This window comes from Meriones unguiculatus, chromosome 3 (assembly GCF_030254825.1).
Source record: "Meriones unguiculatus strain TT.TT164.6M chromosome 3, Bangor_MerUng_6.1, whole genome shotgun sequence".
Taxonomy (NCBI): Eukaryota; Metazoa; Chordata; class Mammalia; order Rodentia; family Muridae; genus Meriones; species Meriones unguiculatus.
Genome location: NC_083351.1, coordinates 7,443,149 through 7,459,335, shown reverse-complemented (window position 1 = coordinate 7,459,335; position 16,187 = coordinate 7,443,149). Strand labels below are relative to the sequence as shown.

Genomic DNA, 16,187 nt, shown 5'->3' with positions numbered 1-16,187 from the left:
CGTGCACTCTGTTCAGGTGGGGAGTAGACTCGGGGCATCCGCTTGCATTCCATGCATTGTTATGCTCTCAGGCATGACAGGCAGAGGGCAGTCCCTCCTCTCTTGAGTTTAGGCTCTTCAGGTGCAATGACTGTAAGTATTTAGAAAGGTGGAATACCTTGAGAATGTGTTAAATGTCAATGCATTCTCCAGTCTGGCTCTTTTTTTCTGACATTTGAGTATTCCAATTGATAGAAAGTTTGTGGAGGAATCCCTGACTAGAACTGAAAGAGATCAGATTGTCATATTTTCCTTTCTCTCTAAAGTATAACAACTTATCCACCACTGAATAAAGTAGGAGCAAAGCCTTTGACATTGTGCCAGATGCTCCTGGGGAGTCAGCGTCAATGGCACTGAGCTTTATGTTTCCCTATATATTTGTTAGCAAGGGTTGCTCTGGTGGGTTCAGAAGCCACCTGTCCTGAAACCCCAGCTTTGTCGTCATAGGGAGACATTTTTTTCCATGGGATACCTTCACACTACCCTCTGGTTCCTGATGAGCATACCACTCAATATTCTTCCTAACTAATTACCTTGGTCAGCCCCAAGTTAAGTATGGTGCCTTGTCCTGAATTCAGAAAAAGCCCTTCTGTATGATACAGTACTGCCATCTGCTGGAGTGCTGTTTTAAATACACACCCACAGTGACTGATAGGCTGGAGCCAATAGAATTTTGCAATAATCTCTATACTCGTGGCCAGCCCTGCCTAAATAATGTGACCTGCTGGCCCCAACATGGCTTTGAGGTGGGACATTATGAATGTCTCTCTGTCTAAAGAAGTCATTCTGATTCTCTGCAGGAGGCAGAAAACTGTGCAGGTGGATGCCACAGTGTTCACGTGCATCAGCATGCTGGCGCGAGCAATGGGACCAGGCATTCAGCAAGACATCAAGGAGCTGCTGGAGCCCATGTTGGCAGTGGGCCTGAGGTGTGTGTCAGAGGCCTGTGGCCACCCAGCTTCAGTGATGGCCCTAGCTTAGAAAAGAGAGAGAGGCAGGTTGTGTATTAATTGGATAGGCAGGTTAGCACAGGCTAAGTACACAGGTTAGTTAGGAATCCCAGTTTCATCACTAGCTCCTGTGCGATGTTGCCTAAGCTTCTTCTCTGAGCTTCAGACTTCTTGTCTGAAAATAACAATTTCTGCTGTTCAGGATAGCTATAGGGTTTGAGTGAAAAAGTTCAGGAAATAGCCACCAGTACAAGGCCTGGCAGATAGGGAATACTTGTTAAGTGCATGGATACTGTTGCTGTTATTACTGGGAAGACTGGTTAGCCTCCCAAATTTCATTCCCTCCTCTGTGAATTAAGGAGGATGCTCTCCATCTCTTCCCTGGTTGTTGACTGAGACTCAATCTCTGGTGGCCACATATTGTATAAGGTCCCTTTGGTAAAAATCAGAAATGTGTAGATTATTCTGAAATCTGAAAGAAGGCCAAGGTTGTTAAGTACTTCAGAGACTTAAGCAGTGACAGAGTCCAGTTCTCCTGCCTAGAGTAGACAGTGTCACGCCCTGGCCTTGTAGTGACAGGTCTCCTCCTCCACAGCCCTGCGCTCACTGCTGTGCTCTATGATCTGAGCCGGCAGATTCCACAGCTGAAGAAAGATATTCAGGATGGACTTCTGAAGATGCTGTCCCTGGTCCTTATGCACAAACCCCTCCGGCATCCGGGCATGCCTAAGGGCCTGGCCCACCAGCTGGCCTCCCCTGGCCTCGCCACACTCCCTGAGGCCAGCGACGTGGCCAGCATCACTCTTGCCCTTCGCACTCTTGGTAGCTTTGAATTTGAAGGTAAGAAATTACGGTGACCCTAATGTAGAGGGGTGCAGTGGACCTGAGAACAGCATGAGGACATCTAGACTCTGGGTCTGTAGAGTCTTCACAACCAGGTGCAAAATGGCTCCTCCTTCCCAGGCTTTTCCTGCCCTGTGCTTTGTCTCATGGTATGTTCGGGGTAGATGATGTTAAAAAGCATGTATACGTCAGAGGTGGGAGCTCAGGATGGCACTTCTCGCCTTCCCACTGACATGCAGCCAGGAGGGGATTCACTGCTTTAGAATGTATGGCAGAGACTTTGCAGCCAGCCCTGAAGATACCTGATAAAACAGGGCCAGAAGAAAGGGAAGGAAGTCCTCCCCAATCTGTGGACTTGGAAAGCGTCAGGGAGAAGCTGAGGGAGGGAGGGTGGGATTGGGAGGGAATAAGGGAGCAGGATACAGCTGGGATACAGAGTTAATAACATGTAACTAATAATAATAAACAATTAAAAAAAAAAGAATGTATGGCAGAGGTTTCTGGATATTTTCATTCTTGTGATGCTATGATGTTCTGTGCAGGTGAGCTTGCAATCCTGTCCCAGGCAGCAGTGTTTATTCTTCCTCCCTTTTCCTTTGTGCTCAGGCCACTCTCTGACCCAGTTTGTCCGACACTGTGCGGATCATTTCCTAAACAGTGAGCACAAGGAGATCCGCATGGAAGCTGCCCGCACCTGCTCCCGCCTGCTCACGCCCTCCATCCACCTCATCAGTGGCCATGCCCACGTGGTTAGCCAGACAGCAGTGCAAGTGGTGGCAGATGTGCTCAGCAAGCTGCTTGTGGTTGGGATCACAGATCCTGGTAAATCTTACAACAGAGCAGTCCTGGGGGATTCCTGGCGCTTGAGATGTTTGCATGGTCGCTAGAGATCATCAGCATCAATAATTTCACTTTTAGCCATTTGGCTGCTAAAGCATTGGGTTTGGCTCCTCTAGCCTGTTGGTGTAAGATAATCTATTTTTCCTTAATTTCTCTGTATTCCTATGAATAGATTAAAAAAACGGGGCTGGGGACAGAAGGTTAGATGAAGATGTTTTGGGGTTCTCCCATTAGGGCAGTAGGTCTCAGCCTGTGGGTCTCAATCCTCCCTTTGGGGGTCAAACAACCTCACAGGGTTGAAACCATCAAAAAATAAAGACATTTATAGTATAATTCATAATAGTAGCAAATTATAGTTATGAAGTAGCAATAATAAAGTAGAAATAATAATATGGCTGAGGGTCACCACACCATGAGGAGCTGTGTGACAGGGTTGCAGTGTGAGGGAGTTGAGAACCCCACACTGAGATGGTAGCAGTAGCGGTGGAAGCTGGGAAGGAGCTGGAGAGATAGAATCCTGAAGAGCTGTTCAAACGTTTGTTTGCTCTTGCAGACCCTGATATCCGCTACTGTGTCTTGGCATCCCTGGATGAGCGCTTTGATGCCCACCTGGCCCAGGCAGAAAGCTTGCAGGCTCTGTTTGTGGCCCTGAATGACCAAGTCTTTGAGATCCGAGAGTTGGCCATCTGCACTGTGGGCCGACTCAGTAGCATGAACCCAGCCTTCGTCATGCCTTTCCTGCGCAAGATGCTTATCCAGGTAAGCAAGGAAGGGACCTCCACACTGAGCTGAGAAGGAAGCACTGAGGACAGGGATGGGAAAGAAAGATGGAGATACTTGACCAGGTCAAGTTTGACACCAGGAATCCATATTTCCCAGCTTTGGGTTACATTTTGAGTGTGAGTCTTTTGTCAGCATGATGTGATCTGCTTCTTGGTTCCAGATTTACCTCTCAGGTAACTCATCTGTCTTTGTGGCAAGTCCCCAGTGACCCAGTGTCTTGGTTTTCTCTGTATCTGCTGCAGGGGTCACAGGCCACCTTCTCTTCCCTGTCCTGCTTCTGTCATACTAATAGTAGCCAAGCACAGAGGCCATCAGTCTTAGGTCATTGCCCTTGGTTAAGGGTCCCTGGCTTCCATTGTTAAGTGATGTGAGATGTCTTGGTCCTCTAGAGAGATCCAGGTTGGCCTTTCTGCTGCAACGTGGGTCCTTGATTTTGTCTTCAGCTACCTTGCAGGTTCCTTGGCTTCCTGTGAAAGATAGCTGTTCCAATCCTTCCCACTTTGGTATGTCCGCCTGCCTCTTTTGAAATAGACAGGTTGTATAGCATGTGAAGAACTCAAACACAGAATGTCAGTGTATGCAACTTACCCCAGAAAGGTATCATCTCTTTGCTGTTTGCCATAGTAAAACATGGCTGCAAATGGGATCATCAGTTGACAAATTGAAAAGTCGTCCTCTGTTGGCACTTATGTTTTCAGCCTGATGACTTCCTTTTCACTGCTGGCCCATGTTAGGGAGTGCCTTTTATTTCAGATCTTAAGACACCTGGCTGTGGGAATGATAAACCGCTGCTACTGAGCCTACCAGGTCAGACTGTGCTAACTGTGTTTGGCACGGAAATACCTCCTAATGAGAACATGGTCTGTTAGGACTTGCTGCACGCCTCCTCTGTCCCACACAGTGCTGCCTGCTGGCGGTGTGTCAGTGAGTAAGCCAGATACAGCTCAGCCAACAGGCCAGCTCATTTTCCTCATGTTGGGGAATGTGAAACTGCATCAGATGAGTTGACCATGTGCTGAACTTAACCCTTGAAACTTAAAAATAAATAAATAACAATTTGAAAAATAGTAGTTAGAATAGACAGGAAGGCTGACAACCAGGACCTTGTATGTATAAGGAAAATGCTATCACTGAACTATAGTTCTAGCTTTTAAGCTTCGAAACAAGGGGAAAAAGTAGTTTTGATATAGATTGTCCCAAATTGAATTATGCATCTTCATGTATTGGTGAGTGCCTTGGCCTCTCCCTAAAGCCTGGCCACCGGCCACTGGTAGATGTCACAGTGGTACAAATGGCTCTGACTCTAGCTTGCCCTGCACTAAGTCTGCTAGTTGTCCACTGGTTCTGGGGCACATTTCCGGCAGTCAGCCTGCATCCCACTGGGTCCATTCCTATATCACTAACTCCTTTTAGTGCTGTCTTGTGTGACTGTAGAAGGTAATAGAGAAAATCAGTTATGGAGTCGACAGCTAAAACAAAATGTCTTTTTTTCCCTGCATACTGTCCATTTCTTCCAGACCCTGGACTAATTGGGCTTTGTGGTGTTCACTTTAAGCGTGCTTACATTCCTTTCTTTCAGCCATACCCAGAGGTCTGCGTATTGCTGTTGTCTACTTGAACTGGAGCTCAATATGTTGACGCGCTAGTGTTTTAGGGTGTGAGATCAAGCCTGGCAGCTCTGGTCAGTGGTACCTAAAAATGAGATTCCTAGCACTTCCTTCATCTAGATGTGTCACCTAAGGAAGTTTAGCTCACCTTTCTGTTCCACAGCTGTTCTAACGGTCCTTTTATTCCTTTGTCATTACGTATAGATCCTCTCAGTAATTTTGTGTCGGGACAGAGATTTTTCCCCAGGAGCCCTCTCTTCAGTCTTTTGTCTGGAAAACTGTGCTCAGAGCTCTGACGGGTACTCTTTCTCCAGTATTGCAGGATTTTGTACTGTTTCACAGGGGAAGGGACAGCCAGGGCTGTTGGTAGCTTACTGCTTGCTGAGTGTTCAGTGGAGACTTGACTGGACACTGGAAGTCTGGTCTTTTCCCCCGGTTCTTACGACATTTCCTTGCTTTATAGAGTTCTCTCTGTTCTGTCCTCTGCCAAAGTGTGTTACCTTCTTCCCTACAGATTCTGACAGAGCTAGAGCACAGTGGCATTGGCAGAATCAAGGAGCAGAGTGCTCGAATGCTAGGGCACCTGGTCTCCAATGCCCCCCGACTCATCCGCCCCTATATGGAGCCTATTCTGAAGGTAAAGTACAACAGGTGGCCAAACTGGCATTTTCACTCCTCTCTTACCTCTGTTTAGGCGATGGGGGAGCTTCAGCACTGTTCCACTTCACCAAGTAGATAATTTCTTTGGTCAAAGCTTGGGAACAAGGGCCCACATAGGACTTTGTGTTAAAGAGGGCCAAAAATCTCACCAGTTGCAGGAAATTGTTCTTTATGCTTCAGGCTCATCATCATATGTGTTTGGAAAGGAGAAGTAGGTAAATAGCGTATGCGCTTTTTCCCAAATGAAGAAAAATGAGCTTCAAAACACAAGCACAGCTTCAGATGTGAATATGGATTTATGTGAAGTTTTCTATGTCTGAGACACATGCAGCCTGAGGGATGATGGGTGGCAGAGTTGTAAGGGCACGTTGTAATGGCTTCAAGATGTGGTGCTTCCTGAGGGATACACTGGGTTTTACTTTGGTTTGGAGAAAAGCTTAGAAATTACAACCCAGAGGTCCTACGTTCACAAAGCCTAGAAGTGACTTATGTAGGACCAAGAGAGTCTTAGGAGGGTTTTGTTTTTGTAGTTAGGGATTGAACCCATAGCTTTGTGTGTGCTTGGGGGGTGTGCTGCCCTCTAGGGACAGGAGAGCTCTCCTATAGACTCTCGCCCACACTCATTTTCTCATATCTTCTTCTGTAGGCTTTAATTTTGAAACTGAAAGATCCAGACCCTGATCCAAACCCGGGAGTGATCAATAACGTATTGGCCACTATAGGAGAGCTGGCTCAGGTGAGGGAACAAGTGCTTTCCATGGGTAGACGGAACTCTTTAGTCCCGGGGAAAGTCAGAACGCTTCTGCATGGTTTGTTAGTTTTATTTTTATTTTTGTTTAGAGACAGGGTCTCACTTGGTTGCCCAGGCCGCCCTCAAACTCAAGTGTTCCTCTTGCCTTGAGTTTTACAGTTACAGGTGTGAGCCACCACACCCCTTCCACAATAATGTCTTAATCCTATAATCTCTCATCCCTGCCACTGTCTTTTCACTTTGCAGGTTAGTGGCCTGGAGATGAGAAAGTGGGTTGATGAGCTCTTTATTATCATCATGGACATGCTCCAGGACTCCTCTCTGCTGGCCAAAAGGCAGGTGAGTATATCACTGTTGTCTGAGTGAGCAGGCCCATGGGACCAGGGACCAGTTTCTCTCTGTTTACCACAGAGTCCCCAGTCAGTTCTTTGCACAGAGCTTGACATTTTCTTTGACTGGGGAAAGAGAAAAGAATGTCAGCACAAGCATTGGCTCTCTTCCTGACCAGTCGCCCACAGGTAGTGTCCAGGCTGAGTGTCGCCATTTCCTCTGTACTTAGGATAATGCAGTCTGGTTGTTAGAGCCCTAGCTCCTGGAGGGAGGAAGCAGGCTGTGGAGGCAGACAGCTTCCTCGGACCCTCCAAGCCATTGGAGGCCACTAGAGGAGTGGTCCACAGGACAGTCTGCATTTCCTTCTGTAGTTCCTGTTAGTCATTCAGTATACAAAAGATCCACATTTCCTCTGAGAAAGGTGGGAATATTTGTTATGTTTTTTGTCTACTTAGGTGGCTTTGTGGACCCTGGGACAGTTGGTGGCCAGCACCGGCTATGTGGTGGAGCCCTACAGGAAGTACCCCACTCTGCTTGAGGTGCTGCTGAATTTCCTGAAGACTGAGCAGAACCAGGGCACACGGAGAGAGGTAGACTGTGTGGGCACCTGCTCCTCAGAGATTGACTAGGACAGTGAGAGAGGATGTGATGGTGGCGACCTGCCCCACACTGGCTGGGGCTTCCCATCTGTCTGTGCTCTGTTGATGGATATGGTGGTTTGGGCGGGAGGTATGCAATATGGAACAGGAGAGGTGTGCCACAATCCTGTTTAATCAGGTATCCTGATCTTCTCCTTTCCTTTCCTACCCAGGCTATCCGAGTGTTAGGGCTCCTCGGGGCTTTAGACCCCTACAAGCACAAAGTGAACATCGGCATGATTGACCAGTCCCGGGACGCTTCTGCTGTCAGCCTGTCAGAATCCAAGTCCAGTCAGGATTCCTGTAAGTTAGAATGAGACACTTGACAAGTTTGTATTCACAAACTCTCATTGGCCATATTTAGAAAGTGTGTTAACTCCCATAACTGAAATGATACATATTAATTCTTTGCAATTTGTAAATGAAAAGCCTGTAGTCCCCGAATCCAGCGGGGATGTTGCATCCAATAGAGCTGAAGTTCTCATGTCTGTAGGAGTCTCTGTCAGGGTGGACAGCTAAGTCCAGATTGCTTTTGACACCAGTGAGGGAGGTAGGAATCACTCTGACACTGCTGTTTACTTGTCACTCTTTGTTAGTACCTCTTTGGGTTGTCGTTTTATTTCCTGGCACTCATGGATGGGGAGGATAGCTCCTATCTTCTCTGTTTTATTTGGGGGAAATCAGGACATTGAAAAGCCAATCCCCCCATAAGTCCTGGGCCCTTTTTTCATTCATGGTCTGACACTAGAGACCCATTGCCTTTTGACAAGTAGCCTGAGAATATGGGATAGAGGATGGAACACTAGTCTTAGCCTACTGTCCAGTGAGGCAAGCCTGTTTATGAAGGTGAAGGTTCAGCAGGGCCCTCCCCACTGCTGTAGCAGAATGTGGTTTTCCCAAATGAAACTGTTCGTTAAACTTCTATTGGTACAACTGCTTTATTTCCTTTGTTTGTTTCCTTCTCTCTTCCGAGTTAAGGAAGTGTACCCTGTTGTTACCCTTTGGAGCCTGACCATCAAGAGCAGAGCCTGGGCCAGGTGCTTGTGTTCCTCAGCAGGGCCTGCTCTCCAGTCTCTCACCTGCCCTGCATCTTCCCTCTTTGTTCCATGTTACCATCTCCAGTACACAGTCCTTGCTGTTCAGGGTTTGGCATATGCCTGCTAACTTGTCTGCATTCCCTGCAGTATAGCCAGCTGTGGAACAGATGTTTGCCTAATTTAATTCCCTTTATTTTCATTTAGAGAGGTAATTATTTTTATTGATGGGTTCAGCTATGAAGTTGTGAACTGTAATGCTGAGAAGCTACGTTAAACCTAGCAATTTAAAGAAAACCCATCATGTACTGTTTTAGGCTTTGGTGGTTTGGGTAATAGAAAAGCCAAAATGGGTTTTGCTCCTGATGGGGAGAGCCTATTCATCGGTCCCTAATGGCCCTCATGCTCCAAATTCACAGCAGTGTCAGAGCGTAGAAAAGAGAATGCTAATGTCTCTGAAGGGACTTTATTTGCTATTAAGTATGCTTAGCCTCCCATCAGAGTCCTGTCACCAATGCTTATGGCTCTCTTTGTCACCTTGTCCTAGCTGACTACAGCACCAGTGAAATGCTGGTCAACATGGGAAACCTGCCCCTGGACGAGTTCTACCCAGCTGTGTCCATGGTGGCCTTGATGCGGATCTTCCGAGATCAGTCTCTCTCTCACCACCACACCATGGTGGTTCAGGCCATCACCTTCATCTTCAAGTCCCTGGGACTCAAGTGTGTACAGTTCCTGCCCCAGGTCATGCCCACATTCCTTAATGTCATCCGCGTGTGTGACGGGGCCATCCGGGAAGTAAGTACACCTGTGCCTAAGCTTCCGAACTGTACTGTGCTTGCTCTGAGAGGAGTGTCTTCCCTCCCTTGGCTTCTGGCACCGAAGTGTGTAGCCGGCTCAGCCAGTCTTCTCCTTCATCCCCACAGAGAGCTGGGAGATGAACAACCTAGTGGGGAGAGACAGCATTGTTCTCAGTAGTGTAGTTCAGCTGTGGGAGGAGCTGCAGTCCAGATTTCTGCCTGCTTCTTCATGACTAAATTTAAGTCACGCCAAGGTGGTGTTTGTTTTTAATGTTTATTTTTATTAATTTTAATTATGTGTAAGTGTGCATATCTGTATGCGGGTATGTACATGTGCCCATAGAGGCCAGAGGTGTTGGATACCCCTGGAACTGGAGTTACAGCCTGTTGTGAGCCTGATGGGGGTGCTGAGAATCAAACTTGGGTACTTTGGCAAAAGTGTGCTCTTACTCGCTGAGGCCCCTCTCCAGCCCCAACACAACTTTTGATTGAACTCAGGGCCTCTGACCTGCTAGCCAGGATCACAATCAATGGCTACATCTCTTACCCTTTTTTGACTTTTTATTCTGAGATAGGAGCTCAGTAAATTCTGTAGGTTGGCTTTGAGCTCTGAGCCCAGGTCAGCCTTAAACTTGGAATCCTCTTCTTCAGCCTCTCTAGTAGCTGAGATTATTACACTGTTAGGCTCCAGGGAAGGCAAGGCAAAACTACACATTTTCAGTGACAGTACTATAAAGATGAATTGTGTAATTCTGTCAGTTTGTCCCATTATTGTTGGTTCTAAATTGGAGCATGTGATTAGTATCTGGCAGATCTGTCTTGTAAGGTTTCTCCTCTTGCTTTGTCACTGATAAGTAACCTATGAGGTCACTCTGGGAACATGACCATGCTATTCCCCAGCTACCTTTCACCCAGTAGCTTTAGCATTCCTTGGTAATCCTTGAGTCAGGTGCTAAGCTGCGTCATGACTTTGTAGTTCTGTGGTTCCTTCTGCTTTTATTAGCAAGCTTTTTTCTGTAATTGTGCCTTTCCTCTCCTCTTTCTTGTCTCTTTTCTCTCAAGCACAGAATATGAAGAGTGGTTCCATGACGTCTGTACCCATGCATGCATTATGTGTGTACCAACCACACATACCTCACTCTGGGGGTTCAAGGGAGCTTACAGTTCTTGCTAGTCTTAGAATCTGTCTCCTGAGTACAGACAGTACTATGCTTGGAGACTCTCTTTCCCTCTGTGATGATTACTAGGTTGACCTATATTTAGAGGTAGATAGTAACTTTTTATAAACTGCTTCCTGACCTTGTATCTGAGGTATAGAAAGTTTTGTTTGTTTGTTGTTTCTTGTTTTTAATCCCTCTTTTGGGACAGGGTCTCTCTGTGTTGCCCAGACTGGTCTCAAATTCCTGGGCTCAAGGGATCTTTCTACCTACCTAAGTAGCTGTGACTTGAGTTGTGTGCCACCATGCCTGGCTTTCAGTTCACTTTTGGGCATTGTTCTTGTAATTGCCAACCTCATTAAATGCTTATTAACTCCGTTAGCTACAAATGTTCCCAGACTTTCATTCTAGATAGTTACATACTCTGAAAAATAAAGAGACTTTGTATATTTTTCATTTTAAACTATAAATCATTTATTAATACTTTTTTATTGTATTGTTGGGTTGCACTGCAATGCTGTTTCAATGGCATGAGCTGCAGACCTTTAATCTTGTTTCTGATTTTCATGCTGACTTTAACAGCTGTTACAATTTTACCACTAGCTATAACTGTTACTGAAGGGTTTAGATTAATGCTTATTCAAAGTTTTTAAACATTTCTTTATAGTCTTAAATTATTAAGAGATCTTTTTTTCTTTTTAATCATGAGTTTATACTGAATTTACCAAATGCCTTTTCTTTGTTTCAATAATAATCTGAGGCTTTTTTTCTTTTCCTCCTTCAATGTCTTGGTATTTTGTATTATGTTGAAATAAATACTAATGTTGAAACGCATCCACACATATGCACACTTGTGTCTCTGAACCTGGAGCTTGCTGTTTGTCAGCTAGGCAGTCTGGCTAGTGAGCCCCAGTGATATCCTTCTCCTGCCTCAATCCCAGTGTGGTGTTGGCATGAAGGAGCTACAAGTTCATACAGTCACATGTGTGTGCTGGGGATACAAGCCCAGCTCCATAGACTTGCAACCCAAGCACTCTGGCCCACCGAACCATCCCCTTAGCTCTGAAAGTTTAAAAAATTTTTAGTGCACCTATGCAAGGTAATACTTGGGAGTTTGCCTCCCCAAAATTTACAGTTCTAACAGATTGAATTAGAAAGGGGAGCTGGGGGTGACTTAGTGATTAGGAGGCACATGAAGATTGCAGAGGACCCACTTTGGTTCCCAGCATCCATATAGGGCAGCTCACAGTGGCTTGTAGGCCTGTAACTCCAGCTTGAGGAGATCCAGCACCTTCTTCTGCCTTCCCCAAGAATATTCCCCCTGTCACACACACTTTTTTTCTTCTTCTTAAAAAAGGATTTTTATGCTAGATGGAGATGGTGTACACCTTTAATCCTAGCGCCTGGGAGGCAGAGGCAAGCAGATCTCTAAATGCTGGACCAGCCTGGTCTACCAAGTGAGTTCTAGGACAGCCAGAGCTACACAGAGAAACCCTGTCTCAAAACTAAGAAAGAAACAAGGAGTAGCAAAGACCTGCTTGTCTCATCTAAGACTCTTGATGTAACCTGCAAATATGTGGCCCACACTGGCCTTGGACTCTTGATCCTCCAGCAACCTCAATGCTGAGATTACAGGCTCACACTAACTACCATGCCTCACCTGACTGGCTTTTTGTTTGTTTGTGTGCCATCACTGCCTGGTACATGACTGTTTTAGAAATTATTGTTTATTATTGAATGTGAATGGGTATGAGCATGCCGTAGTGTGCACACAGCGGTCAGAGGATAACTATGCAGTCAGTTCTCTCCATTCATCTTTTTCTTTTTTTTTTTCCTTTTTTCCTGAGACAGGGTTTGTAGACCTTGCTTTGTAGACCAGGCTGGCCTCGAACTCACAGAGAACCACCTGCCTCTGCCTCCCTGAGTGCTGGGATTACAGCTATGTGCCACCACTCCAGGCTTCTCTTTTCATCTTTACAGGGATTCTGGGAATAAAACTCAGGTCATCAGGCTTGATGCTACAAGCATTTTTATCTACTGACATTACAGAAGTACCAACTTTTTAAGTAGAAAAAAATACTGAGAAAAGTAATAATAAAGAACAATTTCATGAAATAGAAAACAAATATACTAAATATACTAGACAGAAATGCAACAGAAGTTGGTTATCTAAAAAACAAAAACAAAAACAAAAACAAAACCACTCCAGCAAGGAATGGAGATATAAGCAAACAGCAAGAGCATCTATCTTCAGGACGGCAGTGTTAGCATTTAGATATAGCCTGTGCTTCACAGAAAAGGCTGAAACTGTCAAGAATGCGAACAAAGCTAAGTAAATCTTTGAGTCTGTAGTTTCTAAGCGATAGATGCAAATATGAGTGCGCACACATGCACACATACAAATTTGCTGTTTAAACTCTTAGGTAGGGGTCTAGGGAGATGCCACATTGGTTAAAGTGCTTTCTATACAAGCACTAAGACCAAAGTTTGCGTCATCAGAACCCAAGTAAATAAAGGACATGTGGGCATGGCAGCCCCTGTGATCTTTGTGCTTACAAGGCAGAGACAGGGAGTCCCCAGAACAAGCTCAGCTAGTGAAATCAGCAAACTCTAGGTTTAATTGAGAGGCCTTGCTTCCATGTATAAGGTGCAGAGCAACCAAGGAAGACACCTCATGTCAACCTCTGGCTTCCATATGCACATGTACCCCCAAACATACATATGTCTTTTTATGTGCATGAGTGCTTTGTCTGCATGTATGTATTTGCAACACGTACATGTGTGCCTGATGGTCTTGGAGGTGAGAGGAGGGCATTGAACCTCCTGGTACTTGAGTTACAGACAGTAAACTGCCATGTGGGTGCTGGGAATTGAACACTGATCCTCTAGAAGAGCCAACTCTCCACACTCCCTCCACATGCATCTTTGCATGCAAATATACAGCACTCACACATACATGTATCTCTTCAGAAATGCCTTAACGGTAACACTGACACACTGTGAAGTTTACCATTTAAAATATAAAGTTCCTTGGCTTTTAATATATTTGTAGTGTGCAGTCACCACTAACAGTCTGAATTCAGAAAGTTTTCATTACTGTAGCCAGAAACCTTATCTCCTGTTGGCAAATCATTTCCCATTCCTGCTGCATCCTGAGGCAGCCACTAATCCACTTCCTGTCTCTACATATTCACTTTCATATAATCGTGTTATGTAATATGAGGTATTTTGTGTGAAGCTTCTTTCTTTTTTAATACAAGTTATCTTGTAGCCCAGACAGGCCTTGAACTTGCTTTGTAGTCAGAAAACCTTGATCCTTCTATCCCCTTGCCTTCTGCCTCCCAAGTGGTGGGTTTACAGGTGTGTGCCACCAGACCCCGTTTTTGCTGGGATGCAGCCCAGGGCTCTGTACATACATTCTACCAGCAGAGCTACATCTGCATATCTGGGTCTAGCTTACGTTACTCAACGTAATACCTCTGCAGTCCGTCCATGTTGTAATATATATTAGCAGTTTGCTCCCTGCTTGCTGAGTAACAATGAGTTCTCATTAATGTTCAAAAATAAGTCCTTTCTATGTCCTCACATTATTTCTTCTTTTACCCGTGAGTTATTCAGAAATAAGTTTCAAACTTAACAAGGTTTTAAGTTTATCTTTCTAGTATTGATTTCTAAGTTAATTGCATTGGGTTTGTCATTCATGTTTGCCGAAATTGCTTGAATGGTTTAGTCGCTTCATTGAGTTTCACAGATTTCCTGTATGCTTTTGCTTGTGACTGTTATTCACAGGTTCTACATGTATCGTTATGCTGTGTTCAGATGGTATATCTCTGTGTGACTGTGTGTGGCACATACTGGAGGAAGCCAGAAGAGGGCATTGGATACCCTGGAGCTAGAGTTAGAGGTAGTTGTGAACCTCCTGATGTGGTTGCTGGGAACTGAACATGGGTTCTCTGTAAGAGCAGTGTCTAGTCTCAACCACTGAACCATCTCTCCAGCCCATCTTTTAACTATTTTTTTTAGATTATATTTTTAAGTACATGCAAATATGTTTAATCTTCCTACTGAATTGAATCTTTCATCATTATGCAGTGACCCTAAAGGGTCTTGAATAGTACCCTAAAATTTATTCTGCCTAGTAATGTAGCTATCCCAACTCCAGTGATGAGAGTCTCTCCCTGTCCTTTTCACTCTCAGCTGTCTTCTGGCTTTGTTTTTTGTCTAGTCCCTTGTAGGTATAATATAATTAGATTAGCTTCCTACTCTAACTTTTAAAACCTGGGGTGGGCTTTATTTGTTTTCAGTGGAAGTGGGATGGGTAAGTCCAGAGTGGCCCCCAGTTCTCTGTCATCCTGCCTCAGGTTCCTGAAGCACTGGGATTACAGTAAAATCTGTCCTTGAATCAGTGCGTCTGGTCCAGCTGCTTTCATGGTTCCGTTGGATTTGGGTTCTTTATGTCACTTTGAGTGTCCTGTACAGCTCTTCTTACTTGGATTGTCTTTAGTGATGAAGCTTTTGTTTCCTATATTATCTTTTGCATTCCTTTTGTTTGGTTGCTTTTCAAGACAGGGTTTTCTTTATGGATTTGGCTGTCCTGGAACCCACTCTAAAGGCGAGGCTGGCCTTGAACTCACAGAGACCCAAGTGCTGGGAATAGAGGCCTGTGCCATCACCCTTGCTTGTGTTTTATATTCCTACTTTGATTTCTGTGAGCATTCTTTTTTTTTTTTTATTAATTACACTTTACTTACTTTGTATGCCCCCCGTGGTTCCCTCCCTCCTCCCGTCCCAATCCCTCCCTTCCCCCACCCTCTGCATGCATGCCCCTCCCCAAATCCACTGATAGGGGAGGACTGCCTTCCTTCTGATCCTAGTCAGTTAGGTTCTGTGAGCATCTTAAACAGACCCCCACTTTCAGTGTGGTGCTAACTATTTTTTCTGAATCCTTGATTGGCCTAATTTGCTGTTCTTTGTTTTTCTGGGTCCCTCCGTGATGGTCTTTTTCTGGCTGTTTTGTGGTCATAAGTCATCTTCACTTAGGCATTCTTGGAAGTGGCCTGGAACATCTGCTCTGAAGGAACAGAAAGGAGCAGTGTGCTTTTGCTTTAGCCAAGTGACCCAGGACAACTTGAAGTTAAGGTCTGGCTTGGTTCCCGGCCACCCAAGTAGTTAGCCCATTTGAGAGCAGGCCCAAGGTGGTCTCTCCTAGGAGAGTTTTTCTACTGAACCTCGCATTAAAACTGACAATTTGTCTCCTTTTCCCTTTTGTTTTATTTTGTTGGAATTTTTTTTCTCTTTCTCCCCTCCCCACCCCTTCTTGGTTTTTCAAGGCAAGATTTCTCTGTGTAACCTTGGCTGTCCTGGAACTCATGCTGAGATCTGGCTGGCCTCGAACTTAAAGAGATCTGTCTGCCTCTGCCTGCCACGTGCTGGGATTAAGGTGTGCACCATCGGCTTCACTGTTTCTCTTAAGATATATCCCGTTAAAGTTCTGGTTCACAAAAAAACAGTTGAATTCTGATGATCCATTTTTTAATGCATTAATTTCTATTTTTTTCACAGTGGGAAGATTCCGAGATTTAGTCCACTGTGTGTTTCAGAAACAAAATCCCACACAACCCATTGTTTCAGCTATTTCTCCAGGTCGTTGGTTCCGGGTAGCAAGTGAACTCTTGTCTGTGCTTGACAAACAGGCAGTACAAGCAGTGCTCCAAGTACATCACTAAACACCGATATTGGTCTGTGGAAGACTCTA

General features: G+C 45.1%; 1 protein-coding gene across 1 annotated transcript in view; it reads left to right on the top strand.

Annotated features, from left to right (window-relative positions):
• Mtor (mechanistic target of rapamycin kinase) overlaps nucleotides 1-16,187 on the top strand; it is a 105,841-nt gene that overhangs the window by 10,021 nt on the left and 79,633 nt on the right. Inside the window, exons 8-17 of the mRNA XM_060379085.1 lie at nucleotides 840-968; nucleotides 1,585-1,829; nucleotides 2,439-2,654; nucleotides 3,226-3,431; nucleotides 5,577-5,699; nucleotides 6,369-6,458; nucleotides 6,720-6,812; nucleotides 7,259-7,393; nucleotides 7,615-7,744; nucleotides 9,023-9,273. Of these exons, the coding sequence (XP_060235068.1) occupies nucleotides 840-968; nucleotides 1,585-1,829; nucleotides 2,439-2,654; nucleotides 3,226-3,431; nucleotides 5,577-5,699; nucleotides 6,369-6,458; nucleotides 6,720-6,812; nucleotides 7,259-7,393; nucleotides 7,615-7,744; nucleotides 9,023-9,273 (1,618 nt within the window). The remainder of the gene's footprint in view (nucleotides 1-839; nucleotides 969-1,584; nucleotides 1,830-2,438; nucleotides 2,655-3,225; nucleotides 3,432-5,576; nucleotides 5,700-6,368; nucleotides 6,459-6,719; nucleotides 6,813-7,258; nucleotides 7,394-7,614; nucleotides 7,745-9,022; nucleotides 9,274-16,187) is intronic.